Here is a 23,689-nt window from a genome sequence, read left to right as displayed (position 1 = left end):
CCCTCCCCACACCCCCTTTAACATTGAAATGAGAGATACTGTATGGCTACGTAGAACAAAATGCTAAGGCAGCTACTTAGCTACAAAATGCTAAGGCAGAGTGGGCTATGTCCCATGTCCCCAGGTTCAAATCCCAGCTCCACCACTAGTTAGCACGGAACGCTGAGCACCGTCCTCAGTGGAATGTAGCAACAATAACCTGAGTCTTTGTGGAGGTTCGGTGAGCCAACAAGTCACAGGAGTTCACTGTTATTGTCACTGGGACACTGGAAGGGAATTCCAGTCCTGTTCAGCAGGCTCACCAGGGGGAACATGTTCCAGAGAAAGACCCCAGCCTCAAAGAACCTAGCCCTCCTTCCTGCACTGTGGCCATCATGCACCCCTGCATAATGAACGTACCAATAATGGAAATTGTTAGTGGGAGGATAAGAGGAGCAGGGAGGTGATGGGTGCCCTTTACCCTTGCCCTCAGGCTGTTGCACAGGAAATGGCAGCTGTGCTCTGGACATAGGCCTCCCAAGGACAATAGAGCCTTCCTTCTCCAGCAGATAGATAGCCACAGACAGAACATCCCATAGAAGCTTTAAACGTCATCCCTGGCCATGAACCTCTGAAGAGACCCTGAGCCTCTCCTTCCAACTGACACCTCAGATTAGCTTAGCTGGGTGGTCAACAGATTCCCTAATCATGGGAGACACTGACTTACACCCTGGATGAGTGGAGAATCAGCTCCCCTGAATGGGTGTATGGAGTGAAATTAGGCTGACACTGGGAGAATGTTAGCCCACAAAGGCAGCAACTCCCTTCAATTCACCTCAGGAGCAATGGCCAGGGTACTTTCCATCCAGTAAAAAAAGAAGTTGGAGTCAAGAGCTCCCCTCCCCACCAACAGAGTCTCTTCAGAGCTGATATCCAGCCTCACTGAGTTTCTCCTTAAGCCTTTCTTCTGGAAAGAAACCATGCACACCCCAGTTTGGCAGAGGTGTATGCATGTGCCAGGGCTGTGCCAGGCTCAGGAACACACAAATGAAAGACTTAGACCCTGCCTTTAGGGAGCCCATGGTCTTGTCTTCCCAAAGGAGACAACCATTTTAACAGGGACAAAAGTGTGTGTGTGTGTGTGTGTGTGTGTGTGTGTGTGTGTGTGTGTGTCTCCTGAGTCTTTCGGGCATTACACAAAGTAGCTGTGTGGCATGTCTTTGTCTCTCGGTTGTCTGCAATGACATTTTTTTCTGAATGGAGGTGATAGTTTGTGAGCTCTGTCTATTCCTCAAAAAAGAGGAGAGAGGTCAAGGTCCAGGAGACAGAAAACCTGGGCTCCTCTCTAAGTAAAGAGAGGGAGAGGCCAAAACACAGGGATCTGGTCCACTGTCCTTGAGCTCAGAGAAAGAAGCCAAGGTCATCAGTCACATAACTTACAGAAACAGGTCCCTCTTGTCCCTAACTCCTTCCTGCCAGTCAACACCTGAAGCTATCACAAAGGCTCGGGTGTTAGAACTTGTTAACTGAATCACTCCCGTTACTACGGTGCCCGCCAGCTCATTGCCCATAGTCTCTTCTGTGGAGGTCCTTTGCTGCTCCTAAGAATGAATGTCCCCAAAGGCTCTTGACCTTCAGGGAGAATGTCCTAAATTAGCACAGCCTTCTGATGCCATCACATTGCTTATGGCTACTGCAGAATTCCTAATACCGGTAGGTAACAGAAGCATTTTCATAAACAGCACAGCACTGACTAATTAGGTTCCCCAGTGGCTAGAAGGCAGATGCTAGGAAGGAAACAGACGTTCAGAATGAAGGGCTCGGAGACATAGAGCTCCTAAACCATAGGTAAACTTCTAGAAAGGTCTGTACTATGTCCTTTGGGCTGTCAGTATTCCCTTCATCCAGTGTTGGAGGGAAGAGGAAGGCCGGTTGTCCCCTTCATCCCTACTTGCTTCATCTATCTCTCCTTGGAATAGAGCGTCTATTCCCACCTCTCATCAGAGACTGCTTAAGACTCCAGACACAAGCTTGTGGATGAGTGCATCTCTTCAAATCCATAATGTTATTTTTTTTACCACTTCCCCTAACTACTGTCTCCCTGCTTCCACCAGGACATCCGTTGCCATCTCCAAATCCCTACCTCACCCTAAAACTCAGAGTTCTGCCGAGCTTTCTCCTCCAGACTGTCTGCTCACACTCCTGCTCTGCTAACCTCTCTCTGCCACAACAGCGCCTCTGTAAAACTTTGATCAAGAACTCTTCCCCAGAGAGTCCTCCTCAGCTGTCCCTACCCTTCATCCCCTCATTCAGTGTGACTGATAGGCACCTCCGAGGGAGGTCTCGTAAGGAAGCTTCGAGATTCTATCTCCCAGTGGTCTGAGCCTGGACACTAGCCAAATGTCCCCAGAGGAAAAACAACCAAACAGTAAGCAGGGTTAACTGCCCAGGGGACCACGGTGCAGGAGCAAAGACCATCTCTGAAGGCAGGAATCTACCACAGCTTAGGACAGATGCAAAGTCAACTAGAACAATGGCATTATTCAACGTTGCATAACTTTATACAGTGCCAAAGACGTGGGCCAGGTCCCATGTCTGTCTTGCCTGAAATTACAAACAAGGGATTCCTTCATTCCAAATTCACTGGACAGCATGCTCATACAAGGATTGAACACTAGGTGGCAGCAGTTACAGGCAATCTCAGCCAGACCCACTCTCACTCCAAGGTTCCATGGCTTCTGTAAGGGGTTCCAACTTTATGCAGAAACCCACCCCATCACCAGCCAAGAGCAGAAGGCAGGAGAAATGGCTGCAAACGAACTGTTGGCCCAAGTTTGTCACTGAGGCCTGTTTCCAAGTGACAAAATTCAAAGACAGTACCTTTGAAGATGGACCCAGACCCCAAAGTTATCAGAAGAGTTTGAATGGTTGACTAAAGGAGGTTAACCGGTTATGGGATTCTCACCACAGAAGTCTGGCTCCCGCCACCCGATGTGCACGCCTTTTCGGGCACACGCAGCAGCGTAGTTAGCTACTGCGCTACACAGGCAATCCTGGCTGTCAGCGCAGGAGCAAACATCATAACGACAGTTCTGCAGGTAGGGCAGAGGGCTGACCGCATGGTGGCAGGTCTCGAACTTGGAGGACGTCAGGAGCGCACAAGCCTCCTCCGCAAACCTGGCTGTTGAGGAGAAGGAAGAACTGTGCAGAATAAGACATGGTCCTGCCAGGGCCTCTGGGGCCAGCCTCAGGGACTCCAACATCCATACCTCACCCCCACCCGCTCCCTACCCACGAACAGAACCAGTTCCCTTTCTAGTCGACAGTTGCTGCAAAACTAAGTCTATCTGGCTGTGGCTTCGGCGCCAATTTACTGTCGTGTGTTTGGCTCAGTAACGGGTAAAACTACGTTCCCCAAAGCCCCTGCTGGAGACAGTGGTCAGAGTAGCGGAAGCTAGTGAGAGCAGAGGTGTCGCAGCACCGGATCTTCACAGGGTCCCTGCAGCGCATCTATCGCCCAATAATTCAACTTTGAGCTCCCACACTCACTGCTGCGCTAGATTGGGACCTTCCCGGGCCAGAAACGGCCCAATATTCTCTTCTCTCTCAAGATTTCACCCATCAATGGAGGGTGTTCGATAAACAAACTTTGAAAAGGAAATGAGCCAAACGTAGACCTCAAATGCCAATAGTCAAAACAAAGGCTGGTCCCATTGCTCTGTCTCTGCCTCCTCTCTATCTCTGTCCCTTGGAACGCCTGGAACACGGGAGACCCCGGGGGCTCTGCGGCTCACGTACTCAAGCGTGGGTTCAGGCTGCAGGGGTCGCTGTGTTGTCTGTGCAGGTCCGGACAATCCCCTTGAAGCTTCCAGGCGTTTCCGAAGTCTACCACCAGAGGCTCCACCAGGCCGGCCGGCGTGAGGAAGTCGTCTCCCTTGTTGCCATTGTAATTCCCACACAAACCACAGGTCTTCCCAGAATAGATTGGGGACAGCTGCCGGAAGAAACCGGGCCTTGGAGCAGCTGTCCCCCAGTGCCACGATAGTTCCATTTAGCTAATGAGATCGTTTATGCCAAAGAATTTCCCCAGGTGAGAACTAAATGCCAGGACCTCTAAGCCCTAGGCTGCGAACGGGAGGAACACTGCAGGCTTTGTAGCACAGTCCTTGCTCGGCTGTCATCTGTCAAAGAGTCAGCCAGAAGGATTCTAGAAATTATTCGGTCACTTTGGAAGGTGCACCGCGGGCCCAAAGAAGGGGGGAGGCGCGGGGGGGGGAGAGAAAGAGGGAAGGGAGGAGGAGAAAGAGGAAGGGGGAGAGAAAGGGAGAGAAAGAGGGAAGGAAGAGGAGGGAGGGAGGGGGAGAAAGAGGGAAAGAAAGAGGGAAGGAGGGGGAGGAGAGAGGGAGGGGGAGGAAGGGGGAGAGAGAGAAAGAGGGAAAGAGGGAGAGGGAGGGAGGGAGAGTGAGAGAGGAGAGAGAGGGATTGTCTAAGGTCAGAGAGAGAGAGAGAGAGAGAGAGAGAGAGAGAGAGAGAGAGGATGGCACAGCAGAAAGAGCAAACAGGTTGAATCCCGAGACCCTCGTGCTCCCTACTTCCATGACTATCTTTCCTGTCAGCAGGCACGAGCTAACAACAGTGAGACAAAGTGCAAACTGTTCATTGAACAGGTATTGGTCCCAAACTGGCAAAGTAGACTGAGCTGACTGTAGTCCAAGCCCCCAGGAGCTTGTGCCTGGTGTCCAGGAGCAAGACCTTTCTTCTAATCTCCTGCTGAGGACACGGGAAGGAAGCAGGGTTCAGACTCTAGCCCCATCACTCACTCTCTGACCAGACCTCAGCGGTGAGCCACAAGTTTGAACCCAAAGTGCACACTCAGGACCAAGTGGTGGTGTAGAGAGGCAGCCTTGAAGCAAGCGGTGGTAGGGATCAGACCCAAGAGGCCAACTCTACCTCTGTGTGTAATCAATGAAACCAGGTGGCCCCCGCCCCAGGATGCTCCATAGTCTCAACGGTTAGGCCTGGACCCCTGTGGTCATCTCGGGAGCCCCTTCCAGCTCCCAGAGCCACAGACGTGTATGCAAGCAAGAAAGGTGGGCAAGTGGCCTTCCTGGTTTGTTTTACAAATGCCAAGTGTCTCTGTCTCTCTCTCTCTCTCTCTCTCTCTCTCTCTCTCTCTCTCTCTCTCTCACGCACACACACACTAGGCATCGAGGTCTTCCCTGACTTTCCAGCTTAAATCTAACCCACGCTGGCCTTTCCTGGCTCTCTCCCTGCTGTATGTCTCTCCCCGGGTGTTATTCTAACATACGACTTGTTTGCTTTATTATCTGTCTCTCTCACTAGAATGTAAACTAAAGGTGGCAAGCATTGTGCCTTCCTCGTCTATGATAGGATGGTGCCTACCTTCTACTCAAGTTGCTGTAACAAAATACCCTAGGCTGGTAGGCTTATAAACAACAGAAACTGTATCATCTGAAGGCTAAGAGTGTTAGGAACTCACGTCAAAGAGCAGCAGATGCAACACCTGGCAGGGTCCCTACTCATAAATGCTGGCTTCTTGCTGCATGGCTCATGACAGGAGGGGCCTGGCTGGCTCCAGGGAGCGCTTTTAGAAAGGCATTAATCACATTCATAAGGGCTCTCTGCCCTTAGGGAGTTCATCCCCGCCCAGAGGCCCCACCTCCTAATACCACCCCCGGGGGTGAGGATTCCAACACAGGAATTTTTACTGGGACCCTCTGATATTTGACAGATTGAATGAATAGGTTGAATGAATGAAAAAAATAAAATAAAATAAATTGTCACACAAATAGGTTTCCTCTTGATGCCAGATGAAACAGGGTACAGACTGTCACGGCCACCTGAGCAGCATGGCAGCAGGTGACACCTTCTCCTCTGCCCTACTTCTAGCATCTGTCTCTCTTTCCCTTCTCAGACAGGTGCCCTCAAACTCCCCAGAGTCCCCTTGGCCACATCAGTTGCCTTCCATCACTAACATCCCCAACTCTAGGCATGTTCTTTTCCTCTGTCCCCTTGGCCCATCTCTGGGGACAGCACGGTCAGGGGTTGGAAAGGAGGGTGTACCCAAGGACACTGACCGCAGACCTTACAGTGCCTGAGCTCAGGACATTTTGAGAAGACACTATATGAAACAGGCCTCTGCTTAGGACAGTCCTGACACAGTGGGGACTGCCCCAGGTCCACTTCCATAGGACTCTGTTGACCCTGATCGGTATGGTAGTTTCTTGCGCTGGTTGACCATAGCCCTGCTGCCTGGGGTGGAGGCATAGGACACATCAGTGGAAAGAGGATAAGGGCCCTTGATTGAAGGGGGAGGGCAGAGCTATCCCTCCGCAGGTGGCCCTGGGAGGTATAACATAGAAATGGAGGAAGAGCATCGCATAGAGACTTGCGACTCCCATCATGGAGTTACACAAAGGGCCCTGGAGAGCAGGGACCCCGGGGTGTGGGACAGGGACCCTGGGGTGTGGGACAGGCTCCCCAAGCATCCTAGGTGTGGCCTAGGAATATTTCCATAGTTCCATGATCTTGATCTTGTCTTTCCCTTCTCGTTGTCTGACAAGCACACAGTGGAATTTTCCAGGGACCCTGCGATCTGAAATGCTGTAGCTAATTGATCACAGAAATGGCTGTGAGAACCCAGCTGTCTCCTATTAAATGAATCGTTGAGGAGATTTGCAGCCATGTGCGGCCATGGCATTCTTCTCTGCTGCCTACTGTTGTCTCCTGATCCCTGTCTAACTTATTTTTCCAAGAGAAAAGTGCTTACAAATGTCTGTTAGGAAACAAGGTTTGGTATTATTATGTTATAAATGAGTTAAGTGTTTTAATGCCTCTGGTTTAACTTTTTTTTTTAATCTGTCTGGGATTTTGCTTTTCTGGCTGTGTCAGGATCTTGCTGTCGAGCTCAGGTTGGCTGAAACTCGCTGTGTAGCCCAGGCTGGCCTCCAGCCCCTGTCTCATCCTCCTCGTCCCTGGGATATGTCATTATGCTCAGCTTTGAGATAGCCATCAGCCAAGCACCAGTAGATACAATCTCACCACTGATCTCAGGGACTCTCCTCAGCATTTTTAAGAATCTAAGAGCATCCTGAGACCCGACAGTGAGGGGTGTGGCCTAACAACAGAAGGATACCAGCCAGAGAACTGCCCTTCATCATGTTGTGACTGGGTGAGAGCTGCTGGTGGCTCCCGATGTCCCCTGGCTATCTCCATTATGAAGCAGCACTAGAGTACCTCCTGGTCTGCCTACCTGCCAGGGACTTTGCAAGGCCAGCAAATCTGGAAGTCCAGTGAAATGTATGTGTTACCATCCAATCTGATCAGAAAATCTACCCAGAGGACATGGCCCACACATGCATCCACCCAGTGGTTCAGTAAGGAATGTGGAGGATCCCACACACACACCCTGGCCTTCTGCAGATGTCCTATGGGCAGGATACTGCATCTGAGCTGGGTACCCAATCTGGCTTTTCCCTTCCTCGCTCCCCACAGAGTGCCCAGGGACACCCCCTGATCCAAGGCCTCGCTGCAAGCTCAGAAACTGCCCAGCAAACCTACCTCAATGCCAGTCTTAGAGGGGACTCTAACATCAACTCTGGACATCAGCATAGGACCCGAGCCCCAGAGGGACCACAGGGAGCACCCAGAAAACAAACATCAGCTTCTCACACAGAGAGAGGCCTGTTCCTTGCTCTGGGGGTGTAGAGTGTGAGGAGAAAGAAATTCTTCTCCTACCACACAAAGCCATTTTGCCCAGAGCACAAGGGGTACTTTGTAAGGTCGGTCTCCAGCGAGGCTGCAGCTTGAAAGGGGACCTACCTTAACCAGTAGCCGCCCGCGGCCATCCCATTCCATCTGCAGGTCCTCCCCATAGCTGAGGCGTACAGAAGCCATCACCGTGTGCTGGATACGGAGGTCACCTTGAAGCCATACACACGTTCAGGGTTCAGATAGGGAGGTGACAGGGGTGAGTGGTGTGTTGTGGGTCTCAGCGTTGTGTTTGTGAGGTCTCAAAGTATTATGGCAATGACAAGCAAGGAGTGGAAATCTGATAAGTGTGCACAAGGCTGAGGCAGGGGGTGTGGGGAGAGCTCTCTGGAGGAACGGTGAACTGGGTGAATAGAAGCAAATAAGCTCCTAGAGGAGCCATTGGGCTACCGTGACCTGTAATTCCCCTTATGGACACAAGAGGGCAGCAAAAGCTCCAGCATCCTGAGAGCCTGGAGGCGAGGGAATCCTTTCTGGTTTTCAGCTAGAATCACTTGAAGGGTGTGACCTCAGCTGAGAGGATGTTCCCATTGACCCATAGGCGTGTCTGTGACATTCTCTTGACTGTTGATTGATATGGAAGGGGCAGTGCTACCCCTGGGCAAGCGGCCCTGGGCAGGTATAAGAAAAGTAACTGAACACGAGCTTGGAGAGCAAGCCAGTAAGCAGTCTTCCCCCTGCACCAACCTGAACCGGCCTGCAGGTTCCTGCATCAGTCCGGCCTTGACTTCCCTCAGTGATAAACTATGAGGCGGAAGTGTCCGATAAAATAAACCCGTTCCTCCCATGTTGAAGGAAAGTGTCTATGGCAACCACTGAACCTTGGGCCCCTGCTGGCTTCCAGACTGGAGGTCCTTCTAACTGAAAGATGCTGTGTGCAAAACTGAACTTAGCAAAATCTGCTGCTGAGGGAGGCCAGGAAAGCCTGTGCCTTGTCCTGGAGGGATACATCAGCTTCCTGGGGGTCATGCTCAGCATCAACACACATGAAAACACAGTGTGCGTCTTCGCCAAGTTCACCCGCTGTGTGCTGGTTAGGGTTATAGGCTACAGGAGAGCCAGGCGTCGTGGAAGAGAGAGATTTGAGAGCGGCGTTGAAAGTAAGGTTTGGGAACCATTCAATACAAAGCCAGTTCATCTGGTGAAGACACGCGACAAGAATTTCCCATGAGGCACTTGCCCCAAGTAGCATCCTTTGAGCTAACCATTTGTCTGTCAACCCTGGCTTCTCAACAGGGTCAACCTCTGCTTCTGGAAACCCCCTTTTCCTCCAGAGTCAGAGTACCCAGGACACCTCCCCACGCTCCCCAGCTAAATCTTCATCAAGTTCCCAGGAAAGAAGTGGGCACCCCCAGCGGGCAGGGACATGGGTTGGTACAGTTTGGAGGAAGTGGGCATGAGCTTACCTTGCAGGAAGGGAATCTGGACATCCTGACCATCGATGGCCACCCCTCCCCCGTGCTTCAGCTTCATGAGGCTGTTGTGCAGGGCAGACAGCCGCACACTGACTGAGCGGGTGCAGACAGCATCAGGGTCATCAGCGCACTGCGAGATGGAAATGTGGAGTGGCCTTACCACAGCTCCTACTGCCAGGCCAGGATCCAGCCTCGGCTCTAGAGGGCCTCACTGAAGAGCACACTTCCAGTCTCACAGAGTGTGGGGTGCCCAGAGTTGTGCAAGGTCCTAAGCCCAAGGCTTACCCAGCCGTGCATGGGTTGTCACAATGAATCTTACTAAACCCTCAGCTCTTCCTATTCATTGGGCCTATTAACCCCAAACAATCAGAGCTTCCCTGGGGTAGAAGGCCTAAAATGTCCCCATCCTTGCTTCATTAGCTGCAGAGTACGTACTCGGTACCTTGGCACACATAAAGGAGGGGACCCTGCTATTCCCCACCTCAAATAGCCCTCGGTTTCAAAGAGCAGAGGTTTAGGGAGACAGACTAGATCTGAGGGGGTGACCCTCCTGAGTAACTAAGAGTAGCCATCTCCCAGGAGCTAAGGAGGGGAAGACAGGAGGCATGATGTCACTGAAGGCCAGAGGAAGGGCTCCCTCCTGTGCACGGACAGACGCTCAAGGCCCTCGGGACACTCACTGTCTTCTCACCATGAGGCTCGGCAGCCTTCTGACGGGCAGCCTGGCCAAGCTCACCTGCATGGTCTCTATGACAATGGAGAAAGAGTGGTCTTGGCAGTCCCGGGCCAGCAGGTACTGGCAGATGCCACTGAAGGTGAAGTGTCTGTTGTCGAAGCTCTTGAAGTGGGATTGGCCTGTGACAAGACACTCCCCTGGAAGGACCCGGAAGAGGTGAGGGGAGAGACTGTAACTTGGCAAGGGGAGGTACACATAAAAATGGGGGACCCCGCCCCAAAGCTCCCAGGTACCCTTCCCCCATGACAATCAAGGCTGAGTGGGGGCAGAGGATTCTAAGTCAGTTCACTCTCAAACCACAAGATGAGCTGGTCACAGGCCGGCACTCCGATTTATGAACAGAACAGCTAAGGAAGAGTGCTAGAGTCGGGGCCTGAGCCGGCAGCTCGCAGATCTCAGCTTCTGCCCCTAAGCACTTGCCTGAAGCCTGCTTCACAGGCCTCAAACGACCCTGCTCAGGGACAGGACGGCTGCAGATTGCTATCTGGACGCTGGGTAGAACTCTGCACAACAGGACAGGGGAGGCTGCCTAGAAGCACAGCTCTCACTGAACTGGCATGCCAAGGAGCCTAGGGACAGCCTCACCCGAGGAGAGCCATGAAGAAAAGAGACCGGCCCATTGCCAGTCAAAGACTCCATTCCTGTCCCTAGCCTCGCCAACAGGGAAAACTGTTCAGAGCCAGGGGCAGGTTCAGGAGGAGCATAGCACAGACAGGAGGCTATCTACAATGGTGTGGCCGGGCAGCATTGACCTTCACAAGGCCAGCTCCCAGCCCAAGCTGATAGATACAGCTGCAGACGGAGACTCTCTAGGCTCCTCCTCCTACCCAATCGTGCCTTTGCCACTCCATCTTCCAAGGGCTTGACCCTGACTTCATGTCTCAGAGGATATCCATGCAGAAGAGGCCCTGCCGATGTCTCTACCCAGCCTGGGAAAACTCCCTCGTCGAAGACTGCAATGGACCTGCTGTGGCTAAAACAGGCGCCGTGTCCTGTTGCCAGTCTCTAGCTGAGTGTCTGTGTCACCTTCTCTCATTTTCACCGTCACTCTGTAGAAATTGTGTCCCATGAAAGAGGGTCCTCCTCCTGCCAGCCACTATCCCCCAACTCCACACACTAGGTTCTCCTCAGCACAGCCTGCCTCTGAGAAGTCCCACAGTTCCCTCTGCGCCCATATCCAGGGCTGGTGCTGGGTCCTAACACAGCCTGCAAGTCCTGAAAAGCCACGGGTGGTTCCTGCTGCCAAAATGACAAACACAGGAAAGAGGGGACCCAAGCGTCTGCCACCTCATTGGTGCTCTCAGTAACAGGCAGCGCTGGGCCAGGCTAAATGTACAACTTCGAGTCCAGCTGTGGCACTGCCTTGGAGCATTTGAAGGTTGGGCAAGGGCAAGGAACCCCAAGAGACTAACAAGTGCCCTGTCTAGTCCCCAGGGCAACTGCTCCCTTCGAGGATGCTGGGATGACCCGTGAATAAAGCCAGGCTGACGAGCTTTGAGGGAAATAGGAAGGCTCCAGCTCGTTCACCATCGCTTCTCCTCCCACACCATGTCCTGCAAAAGGGCAAGAGTGGACTCGATGCTGGGCGAGAGCTGAGGAGCCGCACGATGGGGCCAAGGGTCACCCCGAGCCATTGTCAATGTCCTGGAATCCAGCAATGTCACAGGAAGGCCTTTCAAAATGAATATTTTTCTAAAGTCGCCGTGATTGAACAAACAGAGCAATGTGGTCGTTTATGTGAAACGCCTCGACCTGGCAGGCATGAAATGGGTGGGATTCTTCCCCCAGCCATCTCTATTCTCTCAAGAACACTCTTATCTGAGCGGGAAACTGGACTTCAGTTTCTCCACAATGCCCAGGGAAAGCAGGGTCAATGAGAAAGCACCACAACTATCTAAAAGCAAAAATGTCCCGGGCCTGGAATCTAATCCCCCAATCTGGCTTCCTGCTCTCATCCTGCTGATTTCTTTCTCAGCAATCAGAAGTCTAAATATTATATGTGGCTTATCTCCTTGGTACAATTGAGGGATCAGGCTGCAAACACCGGAAACCTGGGGAGACGGACTAGTGAGCTGCCGGGTAGTAGCTGGCTGAGAGAACTAGAACATCCAACCAAACAATGGGCCACATGGCCAGACTCATGCTCCTCGGTCCAGAGCAGGACAGATAGGGCATTTGTTCACGCAGTAAAGGGCAGCCTCTGGATGGAAGACGAATGACTGGATGGTAAAAGGTTCTTAAACCAGAGCACAAAATGGGCCTTCTAATGTTAAAGCAAGGCTGCTCCAGGGTAAAGAACCCCCGTCATTTAGAAGGAGGAGGAAGAGGGGGTGAGGGAGGAAGACAAGCAGGAGGAGGAAGAAGAGAAGAGAAAGAGGAGCAGGAGCGACCTCGTCTGATGGACACACCCTTTTCCTAATAAACAAACCACATGGCTTCCAACCAAACTTCTCACACCTGAAGCCCATGCTCCCATTCCCCCATCCAGGGCCATTTTTATTTTGAACACAAAGGGAAAGCCTTCTCCTCAGCTCTTCCTCACATAGAAACCTACCTGCCACCACCTTCCATGAGGAACATCAAATGCAGAACCAGGGCTGTTCACAGCTGAAGGATAGCCTCCGGTAGCCGCCATGCTCTCTCCACGTTCACTCTAACCAAATGCTTACAGCTCCTGGGCACTGACCATGCAGGGCCTTCCTGACCCCTAGCAGGGTTGTCCTGGCAGTGCATGATGCCAAGGTTGAGAAGGAGCTAGAGGGTGCCTGCAGACTACGTCAAAACCACATGCTGCTGCACTGGTGTTGAGCGTCCACCGAAGGCCCATGTGTTGTTAAAAGTCTGGTCCCAGCTCTATGGTCCCAGCAACACAGGAAGTGGACCTTGTGCAAGGTGCTAAGTGATTGGGCATATGCCCTTGAAGAGGATGGCGGGGAACCACCCACACCCCTCACCTCCTACTTTTTTGGTTTCAAGTGTGGTTGTGCACTTTGATATCTGTCCCCGCTGTTGGGTCTTCATCACCAGAGAACCTAATGAATGGGGCCACCTGCCCTTAAACCCGATGCTCCAGAATCTTGAACCAGAATAAACCTTTACTTCACAAGCAAACCGTGTCTGGTATTTTGTTGTAGGAACACAAAGCTGACCGATGGGCCACAGTTTTGGCTGAGGATTACCCAAAGATGAGCAGGGAGTGGATAGTTTCTAGAACAGCATCTGTGGGGTTCACTAGCCTCTCCTCACCCCAGCGGACTGCTGTCCTCCTAAGCTCTCCCCTCCCCTTCCCCCTTCTCAGTTCCTTCTCCGCTCTGTGCTCTAGGCAGCCTTCAAAGTGACCTGTTATGTCTGGGGATTTGTGATACAGAGTTACGTGAGTGTCACAGGTTCATCGTTGTCCGGAATCAAAGCTTAGGGCTCTAAGATGCGTGATAAAGCCCCTTCAGGATCTTCATAGCAGCCCTGCTCTGGTCTTTCCCTGGAGAACTAGGCATATCCCCTTCCAGAACCTTCCAGAATCTTCCCATCAACAGCTCTTCCCAATTATCTGAGTGGTAAGACAGCCCACTGGAAACAGGACTGTGGTAAGACTATAGAGAGATAAACCTAAGTTTAGCAGCCATTGAGTAGAGATGGACGGAATGAGGGGAGGGGCAGGGTTGGGTTTGGAGAATGAGATGTGGTTTTCGTAGATTTGTCAGCAAATCACAGAACTACTCCAAAGACCACAAGTCGGAACTGGCTACCTGCCCTTATCAAAAACGCTGTTTGCCTTGAATCCACGACAAAGCTCTTAAAGATTTTCAACTGAAGACCATGGGGTTATTTCGCCCTGACAAGACTTTGGTGGATATAGTGCATACTGTGGCTGTGGCTGGGAGAATGGGAGAATGGAAGGGTGACGGATAGAAGCCTCTTCCTGACGTCACCGGTGCTAGGACTCGTTAGGGTGGGAGTCGGTCGATGAAAACACGGCAAGCTAAACTCCTAATTCTATCTGCTGTGGTTCAGGTCTTGTGCAATGGGTGCTTCTGGTTCAGCTATTGGAGGACTCAGACTCCTACATCAGATATGGCTGTGCTCAAATAGAGCATTTTCAAAAGTGATTTCTTCTAGTATTACCCAAAGGATACCAAGACTAGTTGGTCATCCCTGGGCTAAAGTAATTAATCCAGCTTCCATCAAGTTCCAGAATTTTCCCAGTGTGATATGTGTTAGATAAGATCCCAAATGACCCTAAAGATGACCCTAATCCACAGACCTGAGTCCAGACCTCCAAGTCACTTCTGGCCTAAGTCTAGGGCGAGCGAAGGGGAGAAAGGCCAGGTAGAAAATCCAGCCAGCTGTGAGTTTTAGTACTGCCTCTGTCTCTTAGCATCTGTGTGACTTTGAGAAAATTCCTTAACCTCTCTTGTCTGCTTTCTCTTTTACAAGGGTTGCAACAGTGAGGTAACAGGAGAAACTCTTAGCACGTCCCCAGCGTATCGAAAACATCACATGAGAGAGCAGGAGGGGAAAACTCCAGAGTCGTGGAGAGGCAGAGGGAACTTTGAACGGGCAAGGTATGCAGTAAATAGAGCTGAGGCTAAGCAGGAAAAAACAGAGGGCAGAGGCTATACGGCAGGTCCCAAAGCAGATTTCACATGGGTAGTTAGGGAATATCTTCTGCTACCCTAGTTCTCTTAGCATTCGGACCATATGTGGTCAGCATTAACAAGCCTTCTAGAAAATTCCAATGAAACTCATGGAAGAAAAAAAAAAGAGCACTAGAAAGGTACAGAGCTAACACATCAATAGCCTTCCTTCTTGAGTCACCTAGATTCCTGGAATAACAAACCTTGCAGGACAGAGCCCCTGGCAGCCGAGGGCTATTATCCACCAGGGTGAGGCTGCACCTGCTCCAGACATGAGCATCAAGTAGAAACGGGACTGACAGCTGTAAGGACTTCTTGGGAAGGCTTGGGGACACTCCTTTATTTGTTCCTCTCCCCAGAGTTGAATAACTCTCCACCCTCCTCCACCCTTCTCTATTATTCTGTCTAACTAGTCGTATATTGGGGCTGCAGAAACCTAGTTGTGCCCTTAAGATTCAGGTCCTATTATCGCTTCGAGCCAAGAGAGTTGTCAGAACCTTCTTCTTCTTCCTCCTGATTTTCTAAAGACATTCATTCACCTCTCTCTGCTCGGTCAGGTCTCAACAGCTCAGCAACTTAATCCGCAGAGCAAACAGGAGCTGGGCAGGGCAACCTACTCCTGCTTCAGCTGCCTTAGGGGAGCTGGCATGGCCCATAGTGAGCAGAGAGTAGGGCTGAGATCCAAAGCCAAAGCTGAGGTCAGGAGGTCTTGCAGCTGGGTCACTCTCCGTCTGCTGTACTGTGGGCTCTCTGTCCAGCAGGGCAGGGGAGGGGAATGACACCTCGACACAGAGAAAGGGAAGAAAGGGAGAGAAAAAATGCGTATACAAGCCTACCTGGGCATTCCTCATTGCTGCAGATCCAGAGACTGTGTCTGCAGATGCTGTTGGACAAAAGAGCATACAGGGGTCATTGGTTCTGCCAGGAGGGCACCTAATTAAATTAACATCCATCACAGATAGCATAGTCCTCCCCGGAGAAAGGATGTAGGAGAAAAGAGAGGAAGCAATGCCAGAGCAGTCTTTAAAGGGTTAAAGTAGCACAGAACATGGCTTTGGCCACAACAGATCCTTGGAGACACCATAAAGGGGAAGAAGCAGAGAAAAGGGCAACCTAGGGTTGACGGTGCCCTGAAGACCTGCTCTGATCCTCAGGTATCCTGTTCCCCTCCCCATGTACAACGGGTGGGGGAAGGGAGCAAGAAAGACCCAGCAGTGAAACGGAGGAGCAGAGAGCCTTGCTGGAGGGAGGATCCACAGTGAAGGGAGGGAGGGAGGGCTCCTGAGGCACAAGAACAGTGGTTCTCAACCTCCCTAATGCTTCGCCCCTTTAATACAGTTTAATACGGTGATTCTCCAACCGTAAAGTTATTTTCATTGCTACTTCATAACTGGCAATTTTGCTACTGTTATGAATAGTAATGTAGGTATCTGATATGCAGGATATCTGATGTGCAAACACCCAACGGGGGTCGAGACCCACAGGTTGAGAACTGCTGCCCTAGAAACTGCAAATCAGAAAGGGCCAGAGATGGAATGGGGAGTTCTTTCTCCCGGTGTACAGAGACAGGGGAGCTGAGTAGAGGTGATATGCGGGGACATTCTTGAAGAGATGCTTGAACTAACCAGGGCAGGTGCTCAGGCTAGACCCACCTGGGCGCCATTGAACATAGACCAAGGAGCCCCCACTAGAGGATTCTGCTTACTACCACCCAACAGACAAAAGGTTAAGGAGAGAGAGATTTGATGCTGGATGTCATGCACGCAGCCTTTGCAGAGGACAGGCATCGTTTACTAAATTCTCCTTTGGCAGCTAGAGTTGTCAGCTGCATGGACAAGATGTGTCCTCTGATTTCTCTCTTGGCATGATGTTTGCACACTGCCATTGCATTCAACACCAGCTTGGATCCCCCTGCCAACTCCCCGACCCCCTACTCTCAACCCAGGACAGCTCCTGGTCCACCGCCTGTTGCCCCCATCCTGTCACAGCTCCCCCTCCCCAAACTCCTGGGTAGACCGTGCTATGTAGTGCTGTGGTTACCAAGTGTTGCAGTCTTGAGGGAGGGAGGTGCCAGGTGGGTACCGCTTTCCGGCGTGTACACAAGAACAGTCAGAGCTCTGCACACAGCGGTCTTCGTCCAGGAGCTCTCCCTCTGTTTCAAGGGCATCAAGGCAAAGAGCTCAGCCCCAGTCATGAGCACTGTGTATCTCTCACTTCTACAACCCCATGGGCAACCAGAAGCTTAGTGCTTCTGGAAAACTCTAAGACAATGCGTAGGATGCGTATTCTTGACACTTGTGGGGTATGAGGGGGGACAGATATCAATTCTCATTCACAGAACTTGCTCAGGGTTGTCCAGTAGAAGAGCCCACTGAGAAGCAGAGGCTTCACAGAGGAATCTCGAAGACCTTATTTGATGCTGTTTGTGTATGTGTGCTGGGTTATTTGTTTTTCATACCCTAGAGAATTGAATCGAATCAATCGTTTTTGCTCAACATCATCCAGGAGAGAAGTCATGAGCCTCAGGACTTCCTAATCCATACAACTGAATACAGCTCGTGACCATCAATCACAGTCTCCTGGACATACAGTTTCAAACAAAAAGCCCTTTTCAGCTGAGTACACATGCCAAATCCAGGACATATTTCATAAGACCTTTCTCCCATACTGGCATCCTGAACCCTAACTGAGAAAACAAAACCACATCTCAGATTAGGACAGGAGCTCCCTGAACAATGTCAGTGTTAGGACCAAGACGGTTCCTTAGACACAGTGCTTTCTGAGTACAGTACAACGGGAAAACATAAATCCAAAATAAAGGCCAGTTCAATCCTGGTCTCTCTGTACAAAGACTTTAAAAAAAGCTAAATAAAAGACCTCTGATTTCGGCCATGAGGGAAAAACACAAGTGGCCTTCATCTCTCTTCCCAAAGCCCAGGACACTGGCAGGACCTCAGGTTTGTAAATGAAGAGGGGCGTTCATTACCAGGGCAGCCACAGCCATCTACACATTGCTGCTGACACACTTCATTGATAGGCAGGCTCTGGCAGGTTCTGGTGCAAGGAGACACACACTCCTTATACTCCATGCCAGCCGGGCATGCTGGGCCTGAAAGACAAATCAAGGGATTCTCGCAAAGCTGTGAACCAGTGCAGCAGCTTCCAAACCACTGCGAGCACAGCCAGCTCGGTGCTCTGACTGTCCGCTCTGTCTAGAGGGTCCCGGAGGCCATCTCCAACCCAGCAGCCCATGCTCCGTCTGCAGCCGGCATTTCCCTGAAAAGAGCATATTCTGTTTTGCAAGGTCCCAGCTAAGACTCACTGCAGTGGCTGGTCCAGACACCCTGCCTCGTGGCTATCTGTTCTCCATTCTCTGTGAAGAAAGCTTGGCCACCGTTTGTCTCTAGATGTTCTGACCTCTTCATCTAAAACTTTCTTGGGGTAGCATCAAATTCTGGGCTGAAAAGGAATGGCTTCTTGGGACAGCAAGAAACTATCACTTCCTCCTTTTCTAGCCTTTCTTCCTCATGATGTTGGCTCCAACCAAATGCTACCTCGCCCCCAGCTTAGGACACTCTATCCATGCCCACTTTGGTAATACTGACTTACTTCCACTGTTTTACGAGGCTGCCTTTGAGCCTTATTGCCTAACCAGCTCTCAGTTCATCACAAGAGCACACAGCTCCTCATGAGCAGGGCCTGTCTCTCCTGAAACAACTGCCCCCACCCCCCAACTCCTGCTTTAAGACCATCTATCAGATATCTCCTCCACCCTACCTTCAAAGGTCTAAAAAGACAGCCGCTCCCTATCCAGAGGAGAAGGCAGCTCTAACCCCCACCTTCCCACACCCCCACAGGGGAGATGGCAGGCCCTGATGGCTAAGCTGTTTGCCACACGGTGAAACTCCAATGTGCAATGTCAGGACCAGCCAGGCACCCTGCCTCCCTCAGTCCACATTATCTGACTAATTATAGCCAACCAGCTGCCCATCGAGGGGCTTTGGATCAGTGTAGTGAGAGAGGCGGCTTTCACAAGGTGACCAGAAGTCCCTATTTAACCACCGTGATTTGGAGATAGTGACAATGACTATGGACCCAGTGAGATTCAGAGATGCCCAAATGGGTATTACAAGGCAGGACTGACAGAACAGAACACACTGTGCCTGGAGGCCGGAAGGATGAGTTAATAAAAGGGAAGGTTTAATGAAGCCTTTCTACTCTCCGGGGCCACCCCACACGCTGCCTAGATAACCCGACACTCCTCCTGACTCAGGAACGCTGTAAAAGATGAATGCTGGGACCTAACTGCCCACTGACAGTTGAACCAAAGACAACTTCGGGAAGCCAGGGAATGGATTTCCTGAGGGAGTCATGGGGTACCAAAAGGGATGTGGCATGGAACAGAGGTAGGGACAGGGCCTTGAAAGGCTTTCTTCCACACAGTCCCTGAGGGAAGGGACTCCCCTGCAGGTCAATGCTGAGAGGACTGGGTGACAGAGGGCAGGAGCCATTCAGGACATAGGGCTAAGTAGACAATGGCTGATGGCAGCGGTGGGAAACGCACACCACAACAGGGCTCCAAAGCACCCTGAGCACCACCACCCCAAGACGAACAGCCTGCTCAACATGGGGGAAAGCAGCAACTTACGACAGGCACTGTGGTCAGCCCAGCCATACAGCACCATCCCTTCCTGGGCACAGGTTCGGGCATACTCAAGGAGAGCAGGACACGCGCACTCTGGCCCCGTGACGCATGTACACAAAGTCTTCTCACAGAGAGCCACGAAGGGCTCGGGATCCACCAGAGGGTGGCAGCGGGCAAACACCGACGCCGTCTTCAGTAACTGGCACTGCTCCCACATGGCCTGTAGAGGGAAAAGCTCCTCAGCGTGGCCCTGGGGTAGTCCCAGCCACGCCCACTTACTGCCCTTCTGAGGCTGGCACTAAGGGGAACCAAGGTTGTCCCTTAAGGGTCTAGCAGGTGCTTCTGTCCAGAGGAAAGAAGGCACATGCTTTGGAGGTAGACCAAGACTGAGGCGATGCGCTAGATGGGGCTTAGAAATGGACAGCCTGCGTTCTGTGAGAGGCTCGACCTGCCTGAAAAGCAGAGAGAGGCGTACCCTGAGCACACCCTGCAGCTTTGGATGCCAGCAACGGAGGCAGTCACTCTTCTGCCCTCCCCGACCACCTGCCTCCCCTGATCTTAATATTCTTCATTACCAAACAAAGAGTCTAGCAGAAGGAGGCTTGTTTTACACAGTAGAATTTGCTAGACCTCACTCCCAATAGATTTAAAGACAGTTGGCTGGGGGCGGGGCTTAGGAATACACTTTCCGACACATTCCCCCAGGAAGCTGCTGGAGCCAGTAAGGTCATTTCCCATCAGCGATAACAAATTAACTGCCTACTGTCTCAGGAGGTGCTGTGCCAGGCACGGCCTACATTGGGTTTTCCCCTCTGTTGATACCCGCAACCTGATTACACAGACACATTCGGAACCGTGGGTCCTTCCTTCTGTGATTCGTCAGTATAAGCGTGCCCGCATGCTTTACTTGACTGCATCTCTACAGCCTGTGTTTCGATGATTCCGAACGCCCCTTGCTGGTTGCTCTCTGTCTGTCTTGTTTTGTTTTCTTCACTGTAACTGTCTCTGTAGCTGGGGTACCTCTATCCATGGATGGCACACTCTAAGCGGGCAGCTTGGACCCCATGGCCACATAGACCGGCGATGTATATGAGAAACAGCGACGTCTTCCTCTTGACACAGCTCACAAATTGCTATGGATAGAACCACTGTTTGTTTCGAGCAGATTCCTTTCGGGCGCATGCGTGCCTATGACTGGAAGTCAGCAGCTAGGGAAAGGACTCACCACCTTCGGCTAGATAGAGAAGAATACAAGAGTAGCTAAATATTATAAAAGGACTGAGCCATGGGTGCTAAACTGGAGCCGATCAGTGTTTGCAAACAGGAGAGTGGACAAAGAGGAAACACACTGTTGGCTGGGAGAAGAAATTGAGAGAAAGCCCATGTTTGTGGAGAGCCGGAAGGCAGGTCTCTGCTTAGTGGCACCACGGGAATCCCAGAGGTAAGAGTTGTCTGACCTACCATGATGCCACCATTCTCAAGATCCTCCCTGTCACTAGGTACCCTCTGTGGTCCTAGAGCTCGGTGTCCTGATCACAGTAACCCTATACTGGGGCTGCACAGCTCACCTGACCTGGTCTATCCGGATGGCTCAGGCAGAACCAGGCCAGTAGAACATAGCATCCTATCTGTGGCACGATCACAGGAGGCCTACTGTGCATCTTCGAAGAGCAGCTGCCTGTTGGCATGGGCTACTGAACTACGAACCTGCCGGTGGACTGAGGGAACCAGCCGGCCACACCACCGACAGATACCATGCCCCTCCCTAGCTCCACCTTCCTCAGTTTCATCCACTGAGTTGACGTCTCTGTGGCCATGCTCTGGTCGTGGAAACCTAGACTGACAATTAGTTTGCCTAGCAGCACCCTTGGAGGAATAGGAGTGATAGTCTTAGCTACTTCATGGGTCATTGTAGAAATACCACAGTGCCTGCCACCAAATAGGTCATCACGAATGCTTCGGGGGCTGCTCTGGTCAGTTGGGTCTCGGCTACAGTGTCCTTCTGTTAACCACCTTGAATATTCTGCCCAAGGAGAAATAGATTTCCAAAGTTGGTGACCAGAAAGAGCTGGTTGGCCTGCCCCGGCCTTACTGTAACTTCCACATCCCCGAATTCAGGTGCAGCCTCATACATAGGACATCGTGTGGATGTCCAGCTTATTGCCCCACCCCCTTCCTCTGTGTGACACAGGGAGGATGGTCAAAGTTCCTACTGTAAGTCTGCAGTGAACCACGGTGAGCAGTGCATAGAGTCACACGTGTCAAAGGTTTGTCCAAGAAGTCGTGGCAATATCATCACCTATCCCTTCTACTGTTTCTCTGCCCCCGAAACAGCAAGCAGACCTCCAGAAGATCCGGACACTCTCGTCCCTTTCTCATCTCCATCTCCCTGGGCCATATTGGGATAATGGTTACCACAGCAATGTTATCACTTCTCTGGTATCTCTGGTTGCTCCCTGGTAAGCTGGGTCAGCTTTCATTGATTTCTTATTCGGGAAGCCATGATCCTCCCCAACAAAGTCGTTGAAGGGTAGGGAAGGAGGCCGAGGCTGGAGGCTGTTACCATTCTGCAACACGTCTGCCCATAAAAACCGCCACTCAGGGAACACAGCCCTGCCTCTTGCTGAAGGCAGCTGAGGGAGTCCAGCAACTCGGGTTCCTGCCTACCTGTTTCCTTACCCACAGTTAAGAACTAGAAAGCAGAAAACAAAACACCTGACAATTACAAGACGGTGAAAATCTACTGCTCCCCCACCCCCACTTCCACCCCGACCCTCACTCCAGGACCCCCAGACAAGAGCAATTGCTCTGCACTGTGTGACCGTGACCGGCTCTTGGCACTGTAAGGAGGAGCAAGAAACTTTCCCCATGCAGGTCACAATAGCATCTAAAGAATGATGGCTGCATGGGATTGGGGATTTAGCTCAGTGGTAGAGCGTTTGCCTAGCAAGCGCAAGGCCCTGGGTTCGGTCCCCAGCTCTGAAAAAAAAAGAAAAAAGAAAAAAAAAAAAAAAAAAGAATGATGGCTGCAGTTCAGGTAGCCTCCCTGCCAGGAATCCTTGCAGAGCCAGCCTGATCCATCCGCCTTTGGCCCAGCTCACCAGGTCAGTCCCTTCCAAAGGGAAAGTAGGAACAACGAGGCTCTAGCATATTTCCTGGGAGGCCCCTGGAGGTGTTAAATGGTTTGTAGAAAGCCACAGTACGATGGGTGCTTCACTGCAGGATAGAAGTATGATTTTTGCAGAAGCTGCCTTCAGTCCCTACCACGGCCACCTGAAGTCGAGCTATAGTTTCTCCCTCCACAGAAACAAAAAGAAGTCTGGGCTCTCACCGTCTCCTCCAAGCTTCCTCTGGTCACCCCTGACCTCAACCTGGTCCACAGTCTGGTTGCTAGGTAGACCTTTCAACATCTGCCCAGTCTCCAGCATGACCTGCTCTGACCCCACAGCAGTGCCCAGGGGCATATTTACCTCAGTCTAAGCCACTCCCAGGCTTCTCTGTTCTAACTCAGGCAGCCCAGCCAGGCCAAACGAAGTCCTGAGGTGACATAGAGTGAAGTCCAAGGTGGATTCAGTACCTATGCTCCCAGACTCACAACAGAGCACTAGTTGTACAGATCATGCTACAATAGACATGGTACAAGCACTGGGTGATCGGCCTCTAGGTCCACAGCACGAAGACGCCGCTGGATATAAAAGGCAAACTATTCCAATTTAAAGGGCAACATTTTAGTTCAGTGGGAAAGCAGGGAGGCTAAGCCCTCCATGACTGGACCTCGGCCTTCCCCTCTTGTCCCATCCCCAACCCAGGCACTACTGATGTCTTCTTGAAAGCGCCCTAATGTTTTTTTTCACTGACATGTCTACTGTGCCCAGGTGCTGTGTCTAGCACAATGGACGCAAAAGAAAACACATGGATAGATTCCACAATCACAAAGCCTGGGACGGGGAGAAGCCCAACCTCTCCACCTGTCTGCACTTCCTCTCTGAAGCCCTCTGTGCCTCTGCCAGGAGCCGCTTCCCAGGAAGGCTTTCTCCACAGTTCCTCCTCTCTCATCACACTCTGGGCACACCGCTCTTGAACTGCAATTACCCATTCCTGGACCCTTCTCCTCAGTTTCCCTACATGTGTTCTAAGGACAAGAGCCACACTCTTGGGGTGTAAATGCTGGATCAATCCTAGCAGTAATGAATACAGGTATAAGTCACCTCCGGTGTCTCAGAGGTGCCATAGGCCGGTTCACATGCAGGCTGAAGGCTTCATCCCTACCTGGGATGGCCTTCTCAGTGATGCTACGTATTGTAGCTGGGGGAAACCATGCCAATGAGGTATCTAGATGGGCCGCCCCAGGGGGCTTAGCCAATAAGCTTCCCTTCCCAGACATTTCTACCTACAAAAGATAGTTAATCTCTGGTCCACACTAAGTAGGTCATATGCACCTGTTTTCCATGATGAACAATAAATAAACATATGGACAAGCAAGGACTGT

The 23,689-nt window shown here is 51.5% G+C and overlaps 1 protein-coding gene across 2 annotated transcripts in view; it reads right to left on the bottom strand.

Annotated features, from left to right (window-relative positions):
• The window catches only part of Vwf (von Willebrand factor), a 135,006-nt gene that overhangs the window by 76,400 nt on the left and 34,917 nt on the right, over window positions 1-23,689 (bottom strand). For both annotated transcript variants that reach the window (XM_087655640.1, NM_053889.1), the window contains 9 exon segments: window positions 19,204-19,420; window positions 17,542-17,664; window positions 16,596-16,707; window positions 15,392-15,438; window positions 9,922-10,058; window positions 9,177-9,315; window positions 7,822-7,922; window positions 3,778-3,973; window positions 2,945-3,160 (listed from right to left, as the gene is read on the bottom strand). In XM_087655640.1, coding sequence (XP_087511766.1) covers window positions 2,945-3,160; window positions 3,778-3,973; window positions 7,822-7,922; window positions 9,177-9,315; window positions 9,922-10,058; window positions 15,392-15,438; window positions 16,596-16,707; window positions 17,542-17,664; window positions 19,204-19,420 — 1,288 coding nt within the window.

This window comes from Rattus norvegicus, chromosome 4 (genome assembly GCF_021556685.1).
Source record: "Rattus norvegicus strain SHRSP/BbbUtx chromosome 4, alternate assembly SHRSP_T2T, whole genome shotgun sequence".
Taxonomy (NCBI): Eukaryota; Metazoa; Chordata; class Mammalia; order Rodentia; family Muridae; genus Rattus; species Rattus norvegicus.
The sequence above is the reverse complement of the archived record's forward strand: the minus strand, read 5'-3'. Positions and strand labels throughout refer to the sequence as shown.